The following is a 10,306-nucleotide window of genomic DNA, read 5'->3' on the forward strand; positions in this document are numbered from 1 at the left end:
ATCACCTACTACTTGTTAGTTTTTGTGTTGTATGTTCAATAAAAACAGGCTAAATCTCATACTTTTGCCCCTCCTTAGCCCATTGCCCCTCCAAAGATTTGGCCCAAGCTACGCCACTGTTGCGTCGACTGGGTGACGAACTCGGTACCCACGCAACACAAGGTCTCCGCCCATGCAATGCAAAGTTGCGGTCCTGCCCTGGGCCCACCGTCTTGGCGCACATCCACCGTTAGCTAGGAGTCGCTCTCCAGCATCCATGGATATAGACCACTGAGCATCTTGCACAATTGTTGCCGACCCACCGCGCCACAAGGGTTAAGGACCAAAGGGCAACACCTCCAAGAAGGAAACAATATGGGTGTCGCCACTGCCCGCTCCAACGGAGCTTGGTTTTCACTCGAAGATCACATCGCAATGCGACTGTTGGCGGTGATCGTCGAGTTCAGAGCTATGGTGTAACTCCTAGATTGTTCGGACAAGGGTTAAAACACTCCAAACACACCAAAGAACATGACGTGGCAGTTTACCTAGGTACAAGGCACTGTCGCGGTGTAATACGCTACCCGTGCTTTATGAGTTTCCTGTGGTTCTCCAGAGGGTCGAGCTCATTGTTTAGAAATGGTGCAATGAGCTCTCTCTTTGCCCCGTTTTGTCCTTTTCTCTCCGCTGGACGGCTTCCCCTTACCTCTTTATATAGTAGCCTAGGAAGCAACCATTTTTCACCATCCCTATCCCCCCTTGCTCGGCTACGAAGGGTTGACCTTTGTGACTCCGCAGGACGTTTTTTTAGGGAATACTCCCCAGGACGTGCCATAGTGGGTATAGAAACCTCATGTGCCATCGTACCACCATTCCCTGGCTGTACCGGGCCTCCAGTATGAGCTAATTTAGACATGGCTTGTCATCCTTGACAATATATTAAGCCCATCTGAACCACTCCTCATGTGTCCCACCCGACTCTCGATACACCTGACTATGACGATGCAACATGGGGGATCGCGTATCACCATGTTGGTTTCTTCAATAGGTTGCACTACTTTTACTCAATCAATAAACTTAGATATTTGTAAAGCCTACTATGTATTGTCACTAAGGGTGCAACATAGCTTGTTGTACCAATCTTTGTACCGGTGGCTAGAGCCTAGAGGCGGCAAGTCTGTTCGCTGATTCGGATGATTTAGGGCATCTTCAACACGGACCCCTAAAGTGTAAAACCCAACTATCCGCGGGCCGGTGTCTAGAGACTGATACGAGAGGCAGTCATCCAAAGCTAACCGCAAATGTCCGATCATGTTTCGAACGTTATTTAACGAAAAGATCTAGGTAATTTTTAAATAAAGCCAGAAGAAAGTACTAAAAAAAAAATCTACGCTATACTTGACGATGACCTCGTACACCATGTTGGGTTGGACAACGGCACTTTGGTCGTCTTTCCCATTACCGTTGTCGGAGTCATCGTCGAGCTTCGAGCGACGGAAGGGCGCGGGGTCGCGGCGGGGCTTCCCGGTCGCCGGCTAGCGCTCGCGGATGAACCTCTCTGCTTCCTCCCATGCCACGCGTAGTGTGGATGCGGCCACCATGAACGTGGGATATGGGACCTGCCAGAGGCGGTGGTGGTCTCCGCTGTCGTCTTTGCCTGGTCGAGGGTCCTGCTCATTGCGAGCTCTGGGTCATTGAGGATTTGTGGCGGCGGGACATCGGAGTCAGTAAACTCCGCCCCGCGTGGCGTTGTGTCTGTCCTGCCGTAGCCGCTCCCTATCCGCGAACTCCTGCGCCCTCAAGGCGCTTGCTCCGGCTTGATGGCGCGGAGAAGCCATTTGCTCCTCGTACTTGGCGTCCGTCATCGCATACACCGCGTCCTATGAGAGGACGAGCAGCTGCTGCTGTGGCTGGTCCTCCACGTCGTTGGAGGAGATGACGATCTCCTTCTTTGCAGAGGAGCCAACCGTCATGGAGGAAGACAACCCCAGAGAGTGAGGGCGGCGGCGCCACGATTTGGAGCCGCCTGCGGAGCTGAGGCCCAGGACTTGCCTGGCACCTATGAGTGAATGAAGAGGGGAGTGATGGAGGTGCGCGGATGTGTGGAGTGGAGAGTGCGATGTGGACGTGGATGGCGCCGACGTCGTGCTTAAATAGCTGCGGCTAGGCGAATGGATGGCCAACTCGCTTCAATGCGGCGTTGCGGACGGAGTTGGTTTCTTGGAATGACACGTCTGCATAGAAGCGGCGTCGCCCGTCTTGTCGCGGCCGTCAGTATCGCCTGCCATCCGATCACATCGCACGGCAACAATGTCGACCGTTGCGGCTCTGGGCCGGCGTGAATGTGGCACGGGAAGCGGTGCACCTGTTGGAAAGAAAGCACAGTATGCCGGGAATGTGCGAGGAAGCGGCAAAGCCCCCACCCCCAACCCGGCGCGGCTTGCTGGAAAAAGGACGTCCGGACCTATGGGCAGACGGTTGGGGTACCATGTTGTATGGAAAAACACGTTTGGACCGTTAGGTCCGGATAGATGTGGTCCGTTTGAGGGTCAACGTTAGAGACGCCCTTACTAGTAGAGGTTTTGGGGTATATTTGGATTGTGGCCAAAAGCTACCCTACCAATATTTTTGTCATCGCCATCTACTTGTAATTTGTTTGGATCGTGTCCAAATTTGCATCTTTGCCCACTCTAGTTGAATTTTCTTGCCAATATTTGTCAATCAGTGGATAGCAAATGTTTTGCTAGCAAATTTTCTTCGAGTCAGAAAACTAACCGACCACCCCATTTGGAGCGCACCCACGAGAGTAAGACAAGACATGCTGGGTACGTACGGACAGTGGAGAATCACTCTATGTAAACAAGCATGCAGCAACTAACATAAGTATATTTACCTTGACATGTCGACCTGGAGGTAGTAGTGATCGACGGCGTCCTCGGCGTCGAAGACGGCGTCGCGCGTCTGCTGCAGCCACACTCTGGTGATCTCGTCGGAGAAGAGGTGGCGCTTGGCGTCGGCCTCCCGGAGGAAGGCCTGCAGAAACATGAGCTTGTCGCGGAGCCTCCGGATGTCCTTGTTCACCGCCACCAGCGCCCGCGCCTGGCTCAGCGCCAGCTCCTGGAGCCTCCCCACCAGCGGCCCGATCAGCGCGTCCGCCATTGGCGAGGCTATAGTTTGGTGGTGTCCTGGTGTCTCTCCGTCTGTGAACAATATATGACGATGGACGATCAGGTGTGTTTCTTTATATTGAGCGTTCGAGCTGCTCGATCGCTTTGAGTAGCACCGCAGGTAAGGATCGGTTCCTCTGCCACGCAAAAGAGAAGCAACGTAGTGCGTTTATTCTTCACCTATTCCTTGTCTCCATGCATATGTGCCGGTGCTTTCCTTTTCGTCGACACAAGTCACTTTCAGAGCACACGCAGGGTGCAAGATGCTCACGTCACACGTTACTTTCATCTCATGTTTTTTTTTTGGGAGTGGCCAGTGGTCAGGAGACTGATTTTAAAACTTGGGTCAGTCATTTTTTTCCTTTTGCAACTGAGGCCGCGCAGCTCACGGAGCAGGATGTGCATGCTGTGTTGTTCCTATCGAGTCCTTTTCCTCCAACAAACGCAGCAGTTATAGGCTAGTTCATAGGCAGGGCTTTTGTACTGCATCGGGCTTGGTGAAAGCTCTGTACTTAATGCTTTCAGCAGTAACATCGAGTCCAACTCAGCAAATTTGCTTATGTGGCAATGAGTTAATGAGGAGAGAGGTAGTTTGAATAACTTAGCTAGTTACTGTAACATCACATGTCCAAATGCAATATGAGCTTATAACCTAATAAATGAGGCTTCGCGTGTTACCATACTTATGTTACTACCCACTATGAAGGTAGTAACATAGTCTAGGCCTCTAGGGATATGTGTATGTTACTAGTGTATGTTACTCTCCATTGTGGCTAGTCTTAGTGCTAATGCTCAATCACATATTTGTACGTAATCACACTCTTATTCCTAAACTAAACAAAGAAAAAAGAAAAAAGAAAAAAAATATTATACACCTATGTATAACATCATACAACATAAAAGCTTCTACTTTGTCTAGCATTCTCATCCCTATACTAGTATACTAAAGTAAAAAATTGAAACAAAATAATAATAATGAAGTTTCAGAAGAAAAATAAATTAGTGGCATTGATATTACCATTTAAGAATTTTTTAAAACAAATAATGATAAAATTTACAAAAAATTTAAACAAAAAAATGTGCTTTTCCATAATATTAAAGATAAGCATATAATGGTGGGGTTTCCGCGAAAAAGAAGTGTCCTAAGAACGAATGAATCAATGACGTTGTTGTTACCCATAAAGAAGAAAGAAATAGAATAAAATTAAAAAGTCAAAATGAAGTTTTATAAAGAATAAATTAGTGGCATTCGTATAAACCTTTAAGAAAATGAAATAAAAAAACAAATAATGACATTGCACACAATTTATACATGAATTGCACTTCTCTATGTATGCAAAAATAAGCATATAATAGTGCAATTTGCATAAAAAAGAAGTTTCCTAAGTAAGAACGAATGAATTAGTTGCATTCATATTACCATTAAGGCAGACTGGACTCGAAACAAAAACTAAAACAAAATTGAAAATAATGAAGTTTTCTAAGGAAGAATGAATTAGTGGCATGGTATTACCCTTTAAGAAAAAGAAAAAGAAAAAACTTGAACAAAATCAAAATAATTATTTTTCTAGAAACAAATAAATTACTGGCTTTGGTATTACCCTTTAAGAAGAAAGAAAATGAAGTCAAACTAAAACAAAATCAAAACAATAAGGTTTTCTAAGAAAGAATGAATTGGTGTGACATTGGTATTACCCTTTAATACAAAGAAAATAAAAAATATATAAAACAAACATTGACAAAATTTGCACACAATATACACAAAAATTGCGCTTTTTTAAAATACGCAAGAATAAGCATATAATACTGAAATTTTGGCAAAAGAAAATCCTAAGAAGGAATGAACCAATGGCATCATTATTACCCTTAATGAAGAAAGAGAATGAAATAATAACTAAATCAAAATCAAAATAATAAGTTTTATAAGAACAATGAATTAGTGGCATTGGTATTCCTCTTTAAGAAAAAAGATGATGAAACGTTAAAAAAAACTTACACACAACTTTGCACTAAAATTGCACTTTTTGTAGTATACAAATAACAATCATATGATAGTGTAATTTTCACACATATTGATAGTATTTGTATGTATACATTGACATTCACCCAACACCCAAAAATACCGACAAAAGAAAATAATAAAATCCAACAAATAAAGAATAACAAAAAAAAAGGAGAAACACATAAAAACATATTTCTTTCAAAGAAACACAAAGGGGCAGAAGGGAGGACTGGGAACATACGTGGGCTTCCGCCCAGTGGCAAGTTGACTGACCAAAGCATGTGGTCAGTTAAAAACAAAATCTTAGCCAGCTTATAGTACAGTACGAATCTAAAGCAAAAAATCAATGGCCAAAACATTGACTGACCCAAAATTATTTTTCAGACGACTTACGTATAGCTAAAGTGTTTTTTTAGAAACACCTGCAATTTTATTCATACTCATAACAATTACAGGTACATTGATTCGGATCTAAAATCCAGGAAAATACAAAGTAACTCCTATCACTAAGAATTACAATGATATTTCTTGGAAACACCTTCTTTGCTACATCAATCTCTGTGAAAAGAAAGACTCCAAAGACTTCGGTAAAAAGGCTGCAATTAGACTGGAGTAACGATATTGTCACTCTTTCACCCGTACGAACATTACCAATAATGATTTTTGAAAGCACCTTGAGTCGCCCATCCAAAAAGATGGGAAGCCTTGATCGGTGAACGTACTTGGGTCGGGGATGGTCCCCTAGAAGTGCTGGACGTCGGATCACAAAACCTTCACCATGATATCGATGAAACACTTCAACTTCCACAAAGAATCAAACCAACAGAAAAAGTTTGACACACCAAGCTAAACTCATCAGATCCAAATAATCGGATCTGCGAGGATAGGAAGCTCTCTAACCTCATGGCATCGCCAAAAGAACGAGAGTAAATTTATTCTCACAAAATACAATGATCATTAGACGATGATGAAGACCGTAGTACTCTGAAGATGCGAGGTCCCCCCCACCTATAGGCGCCAAGATGGCAGCCGGAGGCGAGGGGACCAAAAAATTCCTGGCGGCGGCGGCGCTGCAAACCCTCGCTTGATAGATAGATAGATGTGTACATCTCATGTTTTTTAGGGGTACTTTCATCTCATGTAGTACATTTGTTTTGTTGCACCTTTATTTGCATCACAGATTTGGCCCAGCCCATCAGGGGTCCAGAATCACATGGGGCCGGGGGTCGTGTGACTCGTAAGAATCGATCTGCTGCGTGCCCTACACCCGATTAGATTTCGCAGCGTCTATATCTCGCATTAAGCAAGACGAGAGGGAACTTCTGCAAATGGGAGAAGCGGGGATCGATCCCTAGTGTCCAAGCAGATCACGGGTGCTGCTAGTCACTCCGCCAGGGTACTTATCGTGGTAAGTTGTAGAGGCTCCTCCTACTTGAGGCTATTCGAGCCATTTTTAATCATTTTTTATTCTCCATTTTTTCAATTTCATGTTTCTTTTGTTTATTTTACTTCCTTTTTCGGTTTTGTTTGTTCTTTGGTTATTATTTTACATTTTTTGTACATGCCAACAACATTTTTCTAATACACGTCTAATATTTTCCAATATAAATTAAACATTTTTGTAATACATGGTCAACATTTTTCTATACATACTTTAAACATTTTTCAAATACAAAATTAACATTCAACATTTTTCCTATACATTTTGAATATATTTTAAATACATGATTAACAGTTTTCAAATAAAAAGGTTAACAATTTTTTAATACATGGCCAACATTTTTTCTTTACGCATTCAACATTTTTCAAATGCTTGATTAACATTTTTTAAACACGTGTTCAACATTTTTTTAAATCCTTGATTAACATTTTTATATAAATGATCAAATATTTCTACAATTTTTTTTGTGGGGATTTCCACAATTTTTCTAATACATGATCAATTTTTCTATAAACATTTAACTTTTTCCAAATGCTTGATTAACATTTTAAAAAATACTTGTTCAACATTTTTTCAAATGCTCTATTAACATTTTTATATACATGACAAAAAAAATTCATCATTTTTAATACATGGTCAACATTTTTTCTATACACATTTAATATTTCCCGAATGCTTGATTAACATTTTTTAAATACTTGTTCAATATTTTTTCAACATGCTTGATTAACATTTATATATTCACGATCAAAAAATTTCATCATTTTTTAAAACATGATCAACGATTTTTCTATACACATTCAACATTTTTCCGAATGCTAGTTTAACATTTTCAAATATTCGTCACCCTAGGTGTCGAACTGTTAGTCTGCACCCCCTCCCTCTATTTTAACACCAATGCACCGTAATTTTACGTTCCGTAATTTTTGTCTTCTTTCATGTGTAAAAAGAGAACGTAAGAAAATATATAATCATCGTAAAAAATATTTTATGTTATGTAAAAACATTGTGTAAAATATACATAAAATGCATGTTTTTTCTACTCTTATGACCTATTTTTTTGTTTTCTGATGCCAAATTTTACATACTGTATCAATATAATTGTAACTATTTGTGTTCCAAATATAATTTATTTATGAAACGACCGTAAGATTACCTCGGGTGAAGCCATGAGTGATGAATAATCTTACTATATATATATTCTTGTATTTTGCTTTATCGAGATCCAAAGTCTCAGCTGCCTTCTTCTCCCCCATACACTAAAACTAAACTAAACTAAAACAAAGACAAGAAATGAAATTTCCTAAGAAAGAATAAATTAGGGGCAATGGTATTACCCTTAATGAAGAAAGAATATGAAAATAATAATAGTTAGGAGTATTGGTCTTACCCTATACTAAAAGCAAAATCTAAACATTAGCTAAAAATATTTTTTAATAAATAATGAATTAGTGGCTTGATATCACCCTTAATGAAGAAAAAAATTAAAACAAATGAAGGAAAATATTTACACACAATTGGCATGTAAATTGTAATTTTTGTAATATAAGAATATGCATATAATAGTGCATTTTTTATAATCTAATTTGTTTTACAAATGTATTGTATAGTTATTATGTTTATAACAATTTACACACACCCCCAACGTCCACACATATACATAAAGGAAAAAAAGGAAAACTGACTAAAAAAGATAAGAAAAAAACCAAACACCTATAAAAACACGAAAAAAATTAACTGAACTAAAAATAATCAGGCGAGTGCTCAATAGCAAAAGAGCAACAATAATAATAATTCCGTGTATATGTTCCTTTTTTTGCGGGAGGTGTATATTTACCTTGATAGAGAAACATAAACAATAAGCCCAGATGAGGTTACCAACGTACGCAAGGATGAACAACCAACTAGCACGAGTATTTGTTGGGAAACGTTGTATGGAAAACAAAAAATTTCTACACACACAATGATCTATCCATAGACATGCATAGCAAGGAGGGGGAGAGTGTGTCTACGTACCCTTCTCGACCGTAAGCGTAAGCGTTTGACAACGCAGTTGATGTAGTCGAACTTCTTCTAGCTCTGACCGATCAAGTACCAAACGCACGGCACCTCCGAGTTCTGCACACGTTCAACTCGGTGACGTCCCTCACCTTCTTGATCCAGCAAGACAACGAGGTAGTAGATGAGTTCCGTCAGCACGACAGCGTGGTGACGGTGATGGTGAAGTGATCTCGTAGGGCTTCGCCTAAGCACTACGAAGATATGACCGAGGATGTAAACTGTGGAGGGGGGCGCCGCACACGGCTAGGCAATTGTCTGTCTTGTGCTAGGCGCCCCCCTCCTCATATATATAGGTGGGAGGGAGGGAGGAGCAGCCATAGGAGGCGCCCAAGTAGGATGAATCCTACTTGGAGTCCCTCCCAAGCCCCCCTGCCATATATAATCTAGGTGGAAGGAAAGAGGGGGGAGAGGGAAGGAAGTAGGAATCCTAATCCACACTTTCCTTGCCCTCCCCTCTTTCCTTCTCCTCCTCACAGGGCTGTCCTCTATAGGGGCACACCAGGGCTGGTGTGTTCCCTCACTTGGCCCATAAGGCACATATCTTTGCCGGGGGTGCCCAAACTCCTTTCTGGTGACCCGATAAGTACCCGGTACCCTCCAGAACACTTTCGGTGTTCGAGTACTATCGTCCTATATATCAATCTTTACCTCTCGACCATTTCGAGACTCCTCGTCATGTCCGTGATCTCATCCTGAACTCCGAACAACATTCGGTCATCAAATCACATAACTCATATAATACTATATCGTCATCGAACGTTAAGCGTGCGGACCCTACGGATTCGAGAACTACGTAGACATGACCGAGACACCTCTCCGGTCAATAACCAATAGCATAACCTGGATGCCCATATTGGCTCCTACATATTCTACGAAGATCTTTATCGGTCGAACCGTTATGACAACATACGTTATTCCCTTTGTCCATCGGTATGTTACTTGCCCGAGATTCGATCGTCGGTATCCACATACCTAGTTCAATCTCGTTACTGGCAAGTCTCTTTACTCGTTCCATAATACATCATCTTTGTAACTAACTCATTAGTCACTTTGCTTGCAAGGCTTTTTATGATGTGCATTACCGAGAGGGCCCAGAGATACCTTTCCAATACTCGGAGTGACAAATCCTAATCTCGACCTATGCCAACCCAAGAAACTCCTTCGGAGATACCTGTAGAGCATCTTTATAATCACCCAGTTACGTTGTGACGTTTGATAGCACACAAGATATTCCTCCCGTATCCGGGAGTTGCATAATCTCATAGTCGAAGGAATATGTATTTGACATGAAGAAAGCAATAGCAATAAAACTGAACGATCAATATGCTAAGCTAACAGATGGGTCTTGTCCATCACATCATTCTCCTAATGATGTGATCCCGTTCATCAAATGACAACACATGTCTATAGTTAGGAAACTTAACCATCTTTGATTAACGAGCTAGTCTAGCAGAGGCTTACTAGGGACACGGTGTTTTGTCTATGTATCCACACATGTATCAAGTTTTCGGTTAATACAATTCTAGCATGAATAATAAATATTTATCATGATATAAGAAAATATAAAATAACAACTTTATTATTGCCTCTAGGGCATATTTCCTTCGGTATTTTCTTTGATCCAATCCTCAACCACATGCACGAGTATTATTCTAG

General features: G+C 41.4%; 1 protein-coding gene across 1 annotated transcript in view; it reads right to left on the reverse strand.

The window, feature by feature from the left end:
• LOC123050165 (putative disease resistance RPP13-like protein 2) overlaps positions 1 to 3,172 on the reverse strand; it is a 14,559-nt gene extending 11,387 nt beyond the window's left edge. Inside the window, exon 1 of the mRNA XM_044472999.1 lies at positions 2,873 to 3,172. Coding sequence (XP_044328934.1) covers positions 2,873 to 3,138 — 266 coding nt within the window. The 5' untranslated portion in view covers positions 3,139 to 3,172. The remainder of the gene's footprint in view (positions 1 to 2,872) is intronic.
• Between the last annotated feature and the right edge of the window lie 7,134 nt (positions 3,173 to 10,306).

Source organism: Triticum aestivum, chromosome 2D, assembly GCF_018294505.1.
Source record: "Triticum aestivum cultivar Chinese Spring chromosome 2D, IWGSC CS RefSeq v2.1, whole genome shotgun sequence".
NCBI classification, from domain to species: Eukaryota; Viridiplantae; Streptophyta; class Magnoliopsida; order Poales; family Poaceae; genus Triticum; species Triticum aestivum.